Source organism: Podarcis erhardii, assembly GCF_964252035.2.
Source record: "Podarcis erhardii genome assembly, chromosome: 7".
NCBI lineage: Eukaryota > Metazoa > Chordata > Lepidosauria > Squamata > Lacertidae > Podarcis > Podarcis erhardii.
Genome location: NC_138511.1, coordinates 85,502,971 through 85,518,856, shown reverse-complemented (window position 1 = coordinate 85,518,856; position 15,886 = coordinate 85,502,971). Strand labels below are relative to the sequence as shown.

Genomic DNA, 15,886 nt, shown 5'->3' with positions numbered 1-15,886 from the left:
ATACAACAGAATGCTGTAAAGAAAAGGACACAAAATGAGAAAAAAGATAAGATTTTGGAGAAAATTAAAGAATTTGAGAAGAAGTTAAGATCTAATCCGAAGTCACAGCCGATTCTGAGAGAAATTAAACTCTATCAAGCACAATATTCTAAATTGATAAACCAGGAAATAGAGTGGAAAGTTAAACTAATGAAACAAAGAACATTTGAATCGGCGAATAAATGTGGGAAACTGCTAGCATGGCAGTTGAAGAAGAGACAAAAACTAAATACAGTTACAAACTTAGAGATTGAAGGAAGAAATATTCAGAACCCTGTGGATATTAGAAAGTGCTTCCAGAGATATTTCAAAAAACTATATACTCAAGGGCCGCAAGATGAGGCTGAGATAAAACAATTTTTGAAAAAGAATGGACTATCAAAATTGTCACAAGAAAATAGAGTAATCCTGAACTCTAAAATAACACGACAAGAGATTGAACAAGCCATTCAGAACATGCAATTGGGCAAATCTCCAGGGCCAGATGGGCTCACCTCCAAGTACTATAAGATATTGAAAGACTATTTGATACAACCATTGATGGAGGTTAGCAATGAGATTTTGGAGGGGAAGAAGGCGCCGGAATCGTGGAAAGAAGCTTTTATCACATTGATACCAAAATCGGAAACTGAAAAGACTCAACTTAAGAACTACCGCCCCATCTCTCTTCTAAATGTGGATTACAAAATATTTGCAGACATTTTAGCAAGTAGATTTAAAAAAGTTTTGAATCAGGTAATTCATAAAGATCAGGCAGGCTTTCTCCCAGGCAGACATTTGTTTGCTAATACAAGGAACATAATAGATATTTTGGAACTTTTGCAAACAAATATCAATACAAAAGCAGTCTTAATTTTTATAGATGCGGAGAAGGCCTTTGATAATATGGAAATTTATGAAGGGAAATTTGGAAGGGATGGGGGTGGGACGGAGTTTTGGGAATGGGATTGATGCAATTTATTCAGAACAAAAGGCTAAACTGATAGTCAACAATGTGATTACAGAAGAGTTCAAAATTGAAAAAGGAACACGACAAGGCTGCCCGATTTCCCCATTGTTATTTATTTCTGTCCTGGAGGTGCTCTTGAACATGATCAGAGGGGACCGGTTGGTGGAAGGTATTCAGGTCGGAGCGAAGCAATATAAACTTAAAGCATTTGCAGATGACCTAGTTCTGACCCTATAGGAGCCAGAATCTAGTACGAAAAAAGTATTACAACTGATTCAAGAGTTTGGTTGGGTAGCGGGATTTAAGTTAAACAAGCAGAAAACCAAGGTATTGGGGAAAAATTTGACAGTTACAGAGTCAGAACGGTTTCAGAAAGAGACAGAGTTGAATGTGTTTAAAAAAGTAAAATACCTAGGGGTAAACATAACAGCAAAAAATCTGAGTCTATTCAAAGATAATTATGAGAAATGCTGGGCAGAAATTAAGAGAGACTTAGAAAGTTGGACAAGATTGAAACTTTCCTTGTTAGGCCGAATCGCTGCTGTAAAGATGAATGTATTGCCGAAAATGCTTTTTTTATTTCAAACATTACAGATTGTGGACAAAACAGAGTGTTTCCGAAAGTGGCAGAGAGATATTTCCAAGTTTGTCTGGCAGGGCAAAAAGCCCAGAATTAAGTTTAAGATATTGGCTGACGCGAGAGAGAGAGAGAGAGAGAGGGGGGGCTTTGCCCTGCCAGACTTAAGGCTCTATTATGAATCAGCAGCTTTTTGCTGGTTGAAAGATTGGCTGCTTCTCGAGGACACTGATGTTTTAGATTTGGAAGGTTTTGACAATGCGTTTGGTTGGCATGCATATTTATGATATGACAAGGTCAAGATTAATAAGAATTTCAAGAACCATATTGTCAGAAAAGCAGTGTTTAATGTCTGGACAAAATACAAAGACTTATTGGAAAATAAAACTCCAAGGTGGCTTTCACCACTGGAATCTAAGGCCCGGAAAAGACCCAATATGGAGGCCAAATGGCCGAAGTATTGGGAAATTTTAGAAAAAGATGGAGATAACTGGAAATTGCAGAGTCAGGAGAAAATGAAAGACAAAGTGCGAGACTGGTTACATTATGCTCAGATTAAAGAAGTTTTAAAACTTGATAGAAAGTTAGGATTCCAGGTGGAAAAATCGAAGCTAGAAACCGAACTGTTAGAGCCTAAGACTAAGGTACTTTCAAGAATGTATAACTTGCTGTTAAAATGGAACACACAAGATGAAATGGTTAAATCGGCTATGATAAAGTGGGCACAGGACATTGGGTATAATATCATGTTTGAGGACTGGGAAAAGTTGTGGACTACTGGGCTGAATTTCACTGCATGCAATGCTCTGAAAGAAAATGTAATGAAAATGATATATAGATGGTACATGACCCCAGTCAAACTTGCAAAAATATACCACTTGTCTGATAATAAGTGTTGGAAGTGTAAGGAAAATGAAGGAACGTTCTTTCACCTTTGGTGGACTTGCCCCAAGGTGAAGGCTTTCTGGGAAATGATATATAATGAACTGAAAAAGGTATTTAAGTAACCTTCCTTAAGAAACCAGAGGCCTTCCTTTTGGGTATTGTTGGCCAAGGGGTGTTAAAGAAGGATCGAACATTTTTTATGTATGCAACAACAGCAGCAAGGATACTCGTTGCCAAGCACTGGAACACCCAAGATCTACCCACACTGGAAGAATGGCAGATGCAACTGATAGACTATATGGAACTGGCCGAGATGACTGGCAGAATCCGAGACCTGGGAGAGGAGACGGTGGAAGAAGATTGGAAGAAATTTAAGGACTATTTGCAAAAATATTGTAAACTGTATGAATGTTAAGGAGGATGCTTGATCATAAACAATTTGGCACCATCGAATTAGATGAAGTGAATTATGAAGATAAGTTAAATTCATGGAAAAATCAATTTTTTAGATAATGATTAGGCTAAGCTAAATATTTTAAAGAGTGAAATGAAGATATCTAAAATTTAAGATATAACATTGGAAAACTAGATTCTAAGGTGGGGACAAGGTGATAAATTGCTGGACTATTTTTTTCTATAATTTTGGAGCGTAGGAGCGGGAGATGTGAGGAAGTCCAAAGAGGATAAGAAAATATGTTATAAAATGTGATATTTTTGTATGCTTTGTTTTTTTGTGTTGTAATTAAAAAACCCTTAATAAATATTATATATATATATTAAAAAAAGCAAGTCCTAGGCTCTGTGATTTAACCCACAGCGCCACCCGCGTCCCAAATACTGAGGTTGTTGTTGTTTAGTCGTTTGGTCAGACTCATGTTTGTAGCTTCCAGAACACTGTCCAGCCATCCCGTTCTCTGTCGTCCCCTTCTCCTTGTTTCCTTAAGAATGGATCACTGCCTTGCCGTGGCGAAGGGGCTTGAATAACTCAGAGAAGCTATGAGCTATGCCGTGCAGGGCCACCCAAGATGGACAGGTCATAGTGGAGAGTTTTGACCAAACCTGATCCACCTGGAGCAGGAACCGGCAAGCCACTCCAGTATCCCTGCCAAGAAAACTCCATGGACAAAGACAACAGGCATATAAATACTGAGTTACAGATAGGTAGCCGTGTTGGTCTGCCATAGTCAAAACAAAACAAATTCCTTCCAGTAGCACCTTAAAGACCAACTAAGTCAGTTCTTGGTATGAGCTTTCGTGTGCATGCATGTTATCTGAAGAAGTGTGCATGCACACGAAAGCTCATACCAAGAACTGACTTAGTTGGTCTTTAAGGTGCTACTGGAAGGAATTTGTTTTGTTATAAATACTGAGGTTAGTGGACCTTTATTTCTAATGTGGCCAGATCAACAGACAGGTGAGAAGCCAGGGAGAGCAGCTGCAACTTCTTCATTGACAGGCTGCAGTTCAACAGGTAAAGCGCCCCATCACTGCATTGCCCTGCGTGGGGGAAACTGCGGTTGTTAACACCCAGTCTCTCCCACGTACCAGGCTAGGAAAAAAATTGCAGGTAAAAAGTTTGGGAGCGGAAAGGGGCGGGGAAACATGGGATGGGCGTGACCAAGGACAGGGGTGTGGCCTATCTGATTGCGATGAGCGCGTGGCTGCATGAAGGAGGCGGGGCTATTGCCTGCCTGGTGGTTATTGTGGCTCCGCCCCCTATGCCCAGATTGATCTATTTGTGCTGGGAGTGGGGGGGGGGATAGTTGGCTTGTACCATTCGAAAGAGCGCGAGCGGCTGCCTTCCTCCCTGAAACCCACGAAACAAGCAGCCCGCTGCCCCGCTGGCTACCCTGCCTTTCCGCCCATTCCTCCCGATTTGGTTCCTCCCTCCACCCCCCCTCTTTCCCGCTCCGACATGGCCCGCTCCGATTTTGACGCATTGCAGGTGAGAGGCGACCAATGGCCGCGGCAGTCTCAGCCTGCGCCTCGCTCCCCAGCCAATGGGGGCGCGCGTTTCAAGCGCACCGTCACAATACTGTGTCCTTCCGCTGGAAGGCAGTTCGAGGGAGGGGCGGGCGGAGAGAAAAAGCGGCGGCGGGCGGAGGAAAAAAAAAAAAAAGAGAGAGAGAGAGGAGAAAAATAGTCCCCCTCTGCTTCCCCCACCCCACCCCGCAAAGAGGAGGGGAAGTGGGCGGGGCTTGCGCGGCGGCCGAGAGCGCGGGGAGAAGGAAGGGGGCGGGGCGCTTCCCTGGCGGCCGTTGGCGGAGGGATCCCTCTCGCGCCGTGTGTGTGCGTGAGGCGGCCCGCAGCGGGTTCCGGCTAGTGCTGCTCCCACCTCCCTTCCCCACATCGCCGCCGCTGCTCCGCGAAGCCTCTCGACGCTCCAGCTGCTGCCGCCCCCCGGACCCGGCCATGGTGAGGGGCGCGGGCGCCTGAGGGGTGAATTGAGGAAGGGGGGGCTGGGGGCGAGGGGGGGAGGGGTTAATGGAGCGGGGTCTTCAGGGGGGGGAGGGGGCCAGGTAAGTGCCCCATTGATTTTATTGTGTGTGGAGGGGGGGATTAATGGGGGGGGGCAGGGGAGAAATGGCGCCAGGGAAATGCTTGTGGGGGGGGTGCAGGGTCAAATGGGGGGTATTTGGGGTGCGTGAAACGGGGGGGGGGTTCACCGCACTGCAGGGCACATGGGGGGGGGGGTCGGCGCGTGCAAGTCCTGGGTTGCAGATGGGGGAGCACTGGTGGGGGGAGGGGTTTTTTTGGGGGGGGGTTGAATGAATGGAGCTGGAGAGGAAACAGATGTGGGGAGGAGGAGGGGGGGCAGTTTGAGCGCAGGGTTTTGGGGGTGCCAGCTTGACTGCAGGGGAGGTATATATTTTTTTGGGGGGGAGGGCTTAGGACGCCCTTCCTATGGGATGAAGGGGGGTGGTGCGATGAGCATTTGGGGGCTGGGACGAGTGGGGCAGCGAGAGAGGCGAGGCGTGGGGGGGGGGAGGCTGATCTCATTCCCCCCCCCCCTCTCTCTCCTGAGCCTGAAGCACGAAGGGGAGAGGCGAAATGTGATAAGATGAGCAGTGTGTGTGTGTGTTGGGGGGGGGTTGTTGATGCTGGTTTGTGTTGATGCTGGGGGGGTCGGGTCCAGGGGGTGAGGCTGGGAAGAAAGCAAGCGCTGGCGTAAATTCTCCAGCAAGCTGGGAGGAAGTGCCCTGGATGCTGGGTTTTCCGGAATGGCTGGCTACCTGGCCGGTTAGGTTCTTGGGCAATTGGGGCAAGGAGCAGGTGGCAGGGTTCATGGGAGTGGAGCCGAAACGCAGGGCTCAGGTGTGGATGGGGTTTCAGGGAGCTTGGCTTTAGGGGTGGGAGGTGATGTGGGGGTGGGAGCACCACAGGTACTGAACAGAGGAGGTGATCATCGCAGCAGGGGCACTGGGCAGAAGGCCCACCTGGCTGGGGGATGTCATGGGGCAGGAGGGGAGGCTGGAGAAGTGTGCCAGCTGATCATCACAAGGCCTTTGGCAAGAAGCTGTTGAGGGTGTTTGGATCTGCCCTTCAGGGGTAATTTGGGTAGGGGTCTTGTTTCTGGAGATGTTCTCTTTTTTTTTAATGATATTTTATTAAATTTCCACAATAAAGAAATTATAAAACAATAAATGGGAAAGACACAAGAGAGAAATACAAAACCACAAAAATACAAAGATGTAAAAATACAAACGCTTAACATAGAAAAAAAAGAGAAAAAGAAGAAAAACACTCTTTTCAAATTCATATCCTTCATAGCCTTATTTTCTTGACTTCCACCCACCCTCCTTTCTTGTATCCCTCTTCACACTTAATTTAGCAAATTCATTTATATTAGCTTTATCCTTTTAAAGTTCCTTCAAATATTATATTATTCAAATTTTCATCCAATATCTATCCCTTCTTTCATATTCTTATTTATCCTATTCACTTGAACCTCTTCATTTCATTTCAGTGTCTTCAACATTCAAAGATTTTACAATGTTTTTGTAAATAGTTTTTAAACTTCTTCCAATCTTCTTGTTTCTGGAGATGTTCTCTTGGGTAACAGCGCTGTAAGGAGACATGATGGCTGCTGGATGATGTTGCTGAGAGTGGGGCACTCGAGGGCCATGGGAAAAGGGCTGGAGGTGATTCGTTGAAGGGGGTGTGTGGGAGATGGCATTTTGTAGCCCATTGTTCAGAAGCCGACAGACAATGAGCCTTTGTGGGAGGTGGCCATGTAGAGTATCTGGTGTGAGATGAGTGAATGGTGTAGAATTGGAGGAAGTGAACTGACAGGACCCTCAAAGGTCAGGCTGGTGTTTCTAGGAGTGGAAGATCTAATAGGCAGAAAAGATAGGGGGGGGGAAGCATATTGAGAGGGTTATGATTTGAAGAGAGAATGCATGGAGTTGGTAGTCTTTTGAATGGTCTCCTCATAAGCTGTGTTGGGGCTGGAAATGGCGTGGCTGGGTTGCTGATGAGAATTCACTTTCCATCATTTAGAAGAGCAGAGAGGCTTGTCGTGGGGATGTAGGAGAACATGGGTGTGGATCCTGACAAATATATTTGAGCTGTCTTCTTAATGAAGGTTTTATTGCATGCATGTCCTTCTGTTCCATGAGGCTCGTGGTGGTCTGTTTTCCAGGTTACTGTTTAGCTGCAGCATCTGATGTTCTCATGCACTGGGCCTCAGAAGCCACTTTGATTTGCCTCAACAAGGAAATTGACAAACTCCTGACTCAAACAAAAGCATGGAAGTAACCAATCCATCCTGTGTCTCACCTCTGACTGGCTTTGGGGGGAAGTGGGGAAGCCATCCAACACAATAATTTGAAATGTAGTGGAGTAGTTCTGGTCTAATTGCAGCGTGACAAACTATTTGGCAAGAGATAATAGTGTGAAGACTACTTTGTAGTCTGGTGATGAGGAGAGGGAATCCTGGGGACCTTAGGGATGCTTGGAGAGGAGCCATAGTTCAGTAATAGAGCCACATGCCTTGCATACAGAAGAACCCATGTTTTAGTCCCTGGCATCTCCCAATAAGGCTGCAAGAGACTCCTGTCTGAAATTCTGGAGAGCCGCTGCTTGTCAGTGTAGACAGTACAGTAGCCCAGATGTAAATCACAAGGTTTGGTGTCTCAGTATTTCAGGGTCACTTGTCTGTGGGTGGGAAGAGTGCTCACAATGGAGAAAGAATGCCTTTAAAGAGCCACCCTCCTGTAATGAAGCCAGGGGTCCTTCTAGTTTTGATCTTCCTCTCCCTACTGCAGCTTCCGGCGCATTGATGACGCACTAATTCCTTCAGTCCCTTGCTGGAGCCTCCCTCAGCCCGTTGCAATATAGAAGAGTGGCTTCCTGTTTGAGTCTGCATTTCCCTCTGGCGGCTTGGCTTATCTACCAGAAGCTATTAGATTATTATTTTCACGCTGGCTGCTCTTGCCATGCTAACCTACTTTCCAGAGCATCTTTCCCTCAGGCCATCTAGATTGGCTACCCTGAAGGGCCACCATCTCTCTCTTTCTCTCGCTCTCTCTCCAGCAATTATTGAGATGTAGGCCATCTTAAGCAATGCTGAAAAGGCCAGTGAGATTTGGGGGGGGGATAGCATGATTTGATAGGGGAGGGGGATGAAGGCCAGGACTGCCCTTCCTTGCTCTTACCACGGCCCTTGGTCTTCTGTCCTGTAGGGGTGCCATTATAAATGCCAAGCCGCTTCTGAAGGCTGATTCTGAAGAGCAAAGCAGTTCTTCTTGCTCTTTGCGTTTCCCTCTCGTCTAGCAGACCCTGTGTAGCTTATGCGATCTGACAAGTTTAGACAGGGATGTCAGAGTTCAAGCTTTTGCCCTGAAGAAATCTTTGGCCAAGATGAAAGTCAGGTGGCTGTTCTGACCCCCTCCTGCCCTGTTGCCCTTAACAGTTCTGTGCCTGAGCTCAAAATGAGGATTTTTTCCCTCTCTTGGCTGGGATGTGGGTGGTCCCACCCACCCTTTCCTGCATTGATGTGACCCTTTGTGGTGCAGTGTATTCAAACCTTCCCCAGATCCTCACTCTCTGTCGCTGCATTGGAAGTGCTTTATCATCCTTGTTTCCTTTTCTGACAGTAGAGGGCTCCTAAGTCCACTGCAGTCTGTTTAACTGAGCCCCTGTTAATCCAGGGTAGCATTAGTTTCTTTGCAAAAATACCTCTAGCTCTAAAGCCTAAATGGGTCCGTCCCCCCCAGAATGTGGGGGGTGGGGAGGACTTCATATGGCTGCATCTGGACTTTCATTGGGGACTTTCCTCCTTCTCCCCCTCCCCCAGCGGACTTCGCCCTTCTGTATGTTGCACCCTTGGCAGTCCTTGGTGATATCTGCATTTTGCAAGGAGCGACTCTCAGGCGGTATCAGGTTTGCCTTGTATCTTCTGCTCTGGCTCTCGCTGTGCTGCAGTGTTGGACTGGCTGGGACTGCAGTGGAGGCTGGAGTCCAAGCAATCCTCGTGTTTTGCAGCTCTTTCTTCCAAAAGCACTGAAGTAGAATGTTAAAACTCCTTTTTTTTTAAACAAGTGCACCGTAATGGGTGTGAGCTGCAGGCTGCTTCTTAGCCAACGCAGAAGCACGATGGAATGGTGCAGCCAACTTCAGCAAGGCCAGACAAGGGGGAATGCGGCAGAGATGCTTTTGTCCAGGATGTCAGAAGTCCCATGATGTGGTAATACAAAGGTGGAAATGTGCCTCACTTCCCCTTGGAATCCACTTTACTCAGTACCTGTACACTGCTGACAAACACCCTCACTTCTCCTTAGGCCAAGATAATTTGCATTTCTATTCCCACCATTCTTCTGAGATATTAATCATTCTCACCACAGTACTGTGATATAAGGTAGGCTCAGTTTTTGACTTGCCTACGGTCACCCGTTAAGTGCCAAGGCTGATTAAGGATTTGAACCAGTGTCTTCCTGATTCAGTTCTAAAGCTTTGCCCTTGTCATCCCAGAGCCCTACATTTCTGCAGTAACATTCAGCCAGAAAACTGCCTTCTGAATGTTGCCTTATTTTAAGGAAGAAGAATACTGGTTAGGTTCAGCCATTGAATGCTCAGGTCGAGTCGTGGATCCCAGCAGAAATCAGTCTGCAGTGTTGCACTGTCTGTCCTTTTTTTAATCCTGCCTTTCCTCCATTCTGGGGCAGCTTAGCATAAACCCAAAGGCAAAGCATTAATATGGTGCAAATAAAACACCAATAAAACCACAAATTTGCAATATAAATACAATGAAACAGTAGAAATAGATTATCTGTGTCTAAAGGCATGCAATTTTGGGTTTCATTTCTGAAAGCATTGTAAATGGGAAACAGGAAGAAAGCATTGCTTTGAGATCCTTTTCCAGTTCTGTTACTTCTGGCTGTGTAAATGGCCACCACTATATCTTGTGGCAGTGAATTCTATACTTGATGGTCAAACTAGCTAATGACCCCACCCCTGTGGCCTTTTCTCAGTCCTTCCTGCATGAAGCAGCTGGCACTGTTGGTTTCTGTCTGCACCTTTTGCTGTGCATCTGGTCTCTGGTTATGATACACTGTGGCTTAGATTGCAGGACCTGACTTGTGAGAGGCCAATGGGTGGGTGGGTGCTGCCACCGCTCCTGAAACTGGCATGGCTTCAAGGGCCTTTTGGTGCCTCCTGTAGACATAGGCATGATGTAGAAGGGGGCTGAGAGTGTTAGGCTTAACTTCTGTGGTATTTCAGCAGATGCTGTAAGTTACTTGATGGAGAATCCAGCCACCTTTTTAAAAAAATCCTTCTGACTTGCTCTTAATTATTTATTTGCTCCTTCCTGACAATTTTTGAAAGCCAGCAGAAAGAGGAAGGAGAATATTATTTCACCAGGGTCATCCCTTTAAAGAGGACATAATCCTCTGGGTCAGTGCTCAGCAAAGCAGGCATAGATTGGCTGTTGAGGGGTTTAATGAAGCGGGCTAACCGGTGAGGTTCAGGACCCACCTATCCTGCTCTGAAACATTTAGGTTTCTCCATGTGACTTAAAATCGTAGCACTGTAGAGTTGGAAGGGACCACGAGGGTCATTTAGGAGAACCCCCTGCAATGCAGGAATCTTTTGCCCTGCTTGTTCCAATGATACAGCTGTCGCCGTCCACCTGCAATTCTTCTGCATTGTGCCATATTATGGGGGATGTGCATAGCTCCAGGTTTAAGACTTCTTGGTGAGAGCCAGGGTGAAGGAAGGCAGCAGTGACAACCGTAGGGAGGAAGCAATAGAATGATGGACAGGCTTAGAGGCCATGGCCCGTCCTGGTATAAGGAGTGGTGTGCTTGGAAGCCCCTTCTCACCATCTGTGGATTGGGCTGCTGCTACAATCTCAGCTCTGTAGCCCTAAATTGCAGAACTGAGGCTGGGGGTTAAGCCAAATGCAGCCACATATAGCAGGTTGGCAGCAGGAGACCCCTTTGGATACTGCAGGTAGACTGCATCCAGCTTGGTAGGTCACAAGGTGTGCGAACCTGAGCTGGGGGCTTACAGGTAATGTGGAAAATGGCATGGGCTCTGCTGCTTCCCCGCCAGGGAGGCTGATAAGAGATGTAGAGAGGTTTGACTTGGGATGACTCTTCATTTTATGTGTGTTTTTCTCTCTCACTTCTTTCAGGCTGACCAACTTACCGAAGAGCAGATTGCAGGTGAGTCCTCAGCATACAGTGGCAGTAAATATTAACTCGGCTGGCACTGAAGAATGCACATGGTGAGGGGCAGCTTGTGAGCTTCTTTGCAGAGAAGGAGGATTTTTCCCCCCCTGGTAGTCCTTAAAGTGCAGAATCCTTACCACAGTTCCTTTAGGAGAGATAATTTCCCCATCTGCTGGGTTTGGGTGGTGGTGTGAGGGCAAGGCCACAAAAGATCAAAACAAATCCCTGGGAAAATGTGAACAGGCTTGTGCAGCCACCAGCATTTTAGGCACTTGGGATTTCAAATACATGACCAGACTCACTTGGTTCCCCCTCTCCCAAATCTTTGGAATGGGGCCGGCTAGACTTCCAGGATAATCACTGGTTGCAAGTACATGATCTCTATGTAGCTTACATCAACCCTGCTCCCCCCTGCAGAATTCAAGGAAGCCTTCTCCCTCTTCGACAAGGACGGGGATGGCACCATCACCACCAAGGAGCTTGGCACTGTGATGAGGTCTCTGGGTCAGAACCCCACCGAGGCAGAACTGCAAGACATGATCAATGAAGTTGATGCTGATGGTAAGTGGCCCCAGCACTAAGGGGGCCTGGGCAGAGTAAGTGATCCAAAACCCATGGCTTCTGCCAGTACTTTATGTAGAAATCCAGCGGGAGTTGCTTAGATTGGGGAGCAAGCTTGATTCTTGGCGGGCGAGAGGAACAGTTTACCACTTGCTCACTGAGCTGCTCTGACTCCTGTGCTCAGACATCCGCCCATCCCTGCTGTTTCCCTGCCTTTTGTGACTGAGAGGCAAGTTAAGAGGTAGAAGCGAGAGGAATATTGATTTATTTGATCTTGCCAGACTAACATAGACTGGCCTATGTATTAAGTTGCCAGTGAATGCAATGGTGGGGACTGGTTCTGATGGGGTACTAGCTAACAGTGGAGTGGGGGGTGGGTCAAGGCTTGTGAAGGAACCAGAAAGCCAGTAGTTGTAGTAGTAATAGCAATAATTGGAAATAGCACCCTATTTCCTTCCAGAAGGGTGCAACATGAATGTCTTGAAAATACCACTCACTTTCTTCAGTGTATATATTGCCTTCCAATTTGCACTGTCCAAGATGCTTAAAATAAAAACAAAATACCAGCAGTTGGGTAACGCCTGCAGTATCTTGAGATATTCTTTGTGATGGCTTCACAGGCAGACCATTTAGCAGGCACTAGTTTCAGTGTTGGGGTGTGGAACTCCTTTTGTGCCATAATGTGTCCCAACTCCACCACATTCCACCAGCTAGTTCGGTTCCCTTCAAGCGGGGCTTCAGTCTTCCGAGGCTGACTTTGTCCTAGGGTGGCTATTTGAGATTGGTCTCGGCATCCCAGTCTCCAGCTGCTTTGGTTTCTGCTGGCTTCATCTTACTGGTGCTCATTTCTGATTTCAGGGAACGGCACAATTGACTTCCCAGAGTTCTTGACCATGATGGCAAGGAAGATGAAGGACACAGACAGTGAGGAGGAGATCCGAGAGGCTTTCAGAGTGTTTGATAAGGTGAGGAAGTTGAGAAGGACCACCCGCCTTCTGGAGGGGAGTGGACAGAACACTGCCATGCATCCCTATATACTCTCAGGGAGAATGGCAAGGAAACAGCAGTGTCCCCTTCCCTTAATCTGGAGCATACAGACAGAATGGAGAAGGAAACGCCATCTGCCAGGATAAAAGTGGAAGGTGCTGCCTTGCTGTGCTGCTCCCTGCTAAACTGATTCCTTTGCTTCCAGGATGGGAATGGCTACATTAGCGCAGCAGAGTTACGCCACGTGATGACAAACCTAGGGGAGAAGCTCACTGACGAGGAGGTGGACGAAATGATAAGGGAGGCAGATATTGATGGGGACGGGCAGGTCAACTATGAAGGTGAGTCGGGGATGGGATCAGCATCTTGCCTGCTGCCGTTTTGGCAGCCAGAACGTTGCATGAAAGAATTGAGGTTCTGCTTCGGCAGAGGGTCTCTAAAGAACTGTATGGGCCCTCTTCTGGTTTTCGAGGGCCGTAATTGTGTCACAGACTTCAGCCATCTGGGTGGCGTGGAAGCACCATAACCATTTTTACATATCTTGTTGAGAGGGAGATGCCCTGGATTATACATGTATCACACTTCACTTTTGAGCTGTGTGGAAATAACCTCAAATTTAATACTCCCGAGTCCGCCAGTGAGGTCCACATATATGCAAAACGTATTCAAAGGCTTTGAAGTTTGCTTTTCTTAGAGGCCTTGGCTGGATAGAACCAGGGCTTTCTTAGCCCTTCCCCTCAAATCTTGATGGTACTATTCCGGGGACTTGACTTTGCTTCTTGAAGCCTACGGTACTCTTCACACATTGTTCAATATAGCAGGGTACACATTAAGGTCGTGTTTAGTGATGGGGGTACCGTTGACTTCTCCTCTGGTAGTTTTCTCTGGATGAATGCATTATGAGAGTGGAGCAGATACAGTTCATAGCATTATCACAGCTCTGTTTGCTTTTATCTTTTGAAAACTACATCGAGTGTAAAAGTCGAATTACGTCAAGCCAAAATAACTGTGACCGCTGACTGGGCTGATGTCTAGGGAGCTTTTCGACTAGGTGATCTCAAGTCTTCCAGCTTCAAAGGGTGTACTGACTTTGCTTCCTTACACTGTGTCTCTTGCAGAGTTTGTGCAGATGATGACTGCAAAGTGAAGCCCTCAGAGTGGGTGGCTGGCAATGCCCATTCTCCTTCGATACTTTTCTCCAACACACTCTCTCTACTTAAGTAACCTGGTTCTCTAAGCAAAACAATCGGCTGTGGAATAAATCTGACCAAGCAATTAAAAAGGAAAAAAAAAAAACAACTCCCCAAGCTGCATGATTGCACTCATCTCTCCCTCCTTCTTCTTGCTCTCCCTCCTTCCCCCTCCCCGCCTTTCCTTCCTTCCACCTCTTCTGGTGCACCCCCCCCCAAAAAAAAACCTCCCTGAGAACCTCCAACCTTGTGGATGTCTTTTGTTTCCATCGGGTCTTCTGTTCTGCAGCCAGAGCTGGCCTGTCTCCCAGGGCGCAGATTCTTTCTCTTTCTTTCAAGAATCCACACGATGGGGGTGGAGAGAGCGCAAAAACCTTCTTAATCGTGTTGCATGTGTCTGGCACTGTGGTCGTGCGCATTGACATGGCGGTTGCCACCGAAGGTCTTGCCCCAGGGAACACCGAGGAGGGGTGCAAGGAGGAAACTGGGTTGTTGTTTTTTCCCCCCTTCGTTTTCGTGGGAGGGGGGACGCTATCCCACCGCCGGGGTGCCTGTGGCTGAAGGCGGGTTCCAGAGAGCTCCGTCAGCATGATGTGGGGAGAAGAGGCTGTTAAAAAGAGGGGGAGGGGGGAGCGTCCGACAACTGTCCGATTGGCTCTTTAAAGAAAAAAGAAAAGAAAAAAAAAAACACGCAAAACCGAACCAACCGCCCATAATTTTAACTTCTGTCTTTGTTCTTAACCTTCTTGTATAAATTGTAAATGTCCTTACAGTTTCCTAAGCATTGTGTCCAGACATTGGAGCTGCTATGTAAATACCTGATGCTACAGGCCCCTTTTGCGGGGAGGGGGGGTCGCCCCGCGTATGGCGAATGCTTTTGATTGGCAGCTTGAGGGGTTTTTTGGGGGGGGAGGCGTCGGAACGGAACCGCAATAAAACAGTGAAGCCGCTGCTGAGTGAATGCCAACTGCGCCAGAACACCCTCTTCTCCCTCCCTCCCTCCCCCCCCCGCCTTCCTCATGCGACGCTTCATTTTTTTCGTAGTGGCTCTCTCGGTTTTAACGCTTGTGCCGCACCTTTGGCTTCAGTGTCTGTGCTCTTTTAGTGTTGCTTCCTTAACTCCGCCCGTCCCCCCCGCCCCCCCTTCCCTCACGGCAAAACAGCATGGGCCGCAAACTTGCTTCTCTTTACTTTTTTTTCACTTTTATTTTTTAATCCAAAAAAAAAAAAATTAAATAAATAAAGAAGAAGAGAAAAAAGAAAACCAGTTTTGGAGGGGGAATCGAAACAGAGCTGCAGAATTTCCCTGAAACCGGGTGAAAGAAGAGTGCTTTGCGCAGTCCGTGGCGGATTTGACCACGCCCCCTCTTATTATTATTTCCTGTCTTCTTCACTCCTGTGTTGAGCAGAGGTGGAGGGATCTCACCTGAGAACTTAGGCAGGGGGCGTGGGGGAAGGTTGGAGCAAGAATGTCTTTGAAAGCAGGTGGTGTTGTGTTCAGTTCAAGCTGTGAAAATAAAATTATATCAATGTTTTCCAATAAAATGCAGTGACTACCTGAAATGGCTGTACTTGCTTTGGTATTCCCTGCCCCCTTAACTGGACCGCCTCGTTTGGTTGTTTTCTTTCACAGTTGCTGGAACAGCTTAAGATGTGAGTGTCTCTTTTCCCCATGGGCGAATGCAGCAAATTCCCCTTGGGGAAACTTTTTGAAAACAAATTAAATTGGTAAGAGCTTTCCTCTGAAGGTTGTAATCGCTGAGCCACTTCCATGGGCTTCTGGTATAAGCCTGGAGCTACTTGCGTTGGAAAGCATCATTGACTTAATTGCTTTGAGCAGAAGCAGCCGCGTTCTGTCTTTATGTTGGTCCCATTGATCCTGGGTGGGCAAAAGAAGGAAATGGAGGACAAGGGAGCCAAAAGTATATCTGAAGGAGCGTCTCCTCACCCATCGTTCTGCCCGGACACTGAGGTCCATCTCCGAGGGCCTTCTGCCGGTTCCCTCACTGCGAGAGGCCAAGCT

At 47.1% G+C, this 15,886-nt stretch overlaps 1 protein-coding gene across 1 annotated transcript; it reads left to right on the top strand.

Annotated features, from left to right (window-relative positions):
* The first annotated feature begins 4,404 nt into the window (after positions 1-4,404).
* On the top strand, positions 4,405-15,408 carry CALM3 (calmodulin 3). Its single transcript, XM_081869482.1, has 6 exons — positions 4,405-4,865; positions 11,089-11,119; positions 11,543-11,686; positions 12,545-12,651; positions 12,879-13,014; positions 13,792-15,408. The coding sequence occupies exons 1-6, from the start codon at positions 4,410-4,412 to the stop codon at positions 13,818-13,820; spliced, it is 903 nt and encodes a 300-aa protein (XP_081725608.1). The 5' UTR covers positions 4,405-4,409; the 3' UTR covers positions 13,821-15,408.
* Positions 15,409-15,886: the final 478 nt, after the last annotated feature.

Coding starts and splice junctions, on each gene's coding strand:
- CALM3 (XM_081869482.1), top strand. CDS start 4,410: ATGGCCGCGGCAGTCTCAGCCTGCGCCTCGCTCCCCAGCCAATGGGGG. Junction 4,866..11,088: donor GCCCCCCGGACCCGGCCATG/GTGAGGGGCGCG, acceptor CACTTCTTTCAG/GCTGACCAACTTACCGAAGA. Junction 13,015..13,791: donor CGGGCAGGTCAACTATGAAG/GTGAGTCGGGGA, acceptor TGTCTCTTGCAG/AGTTTGTGCAGATGATGACT.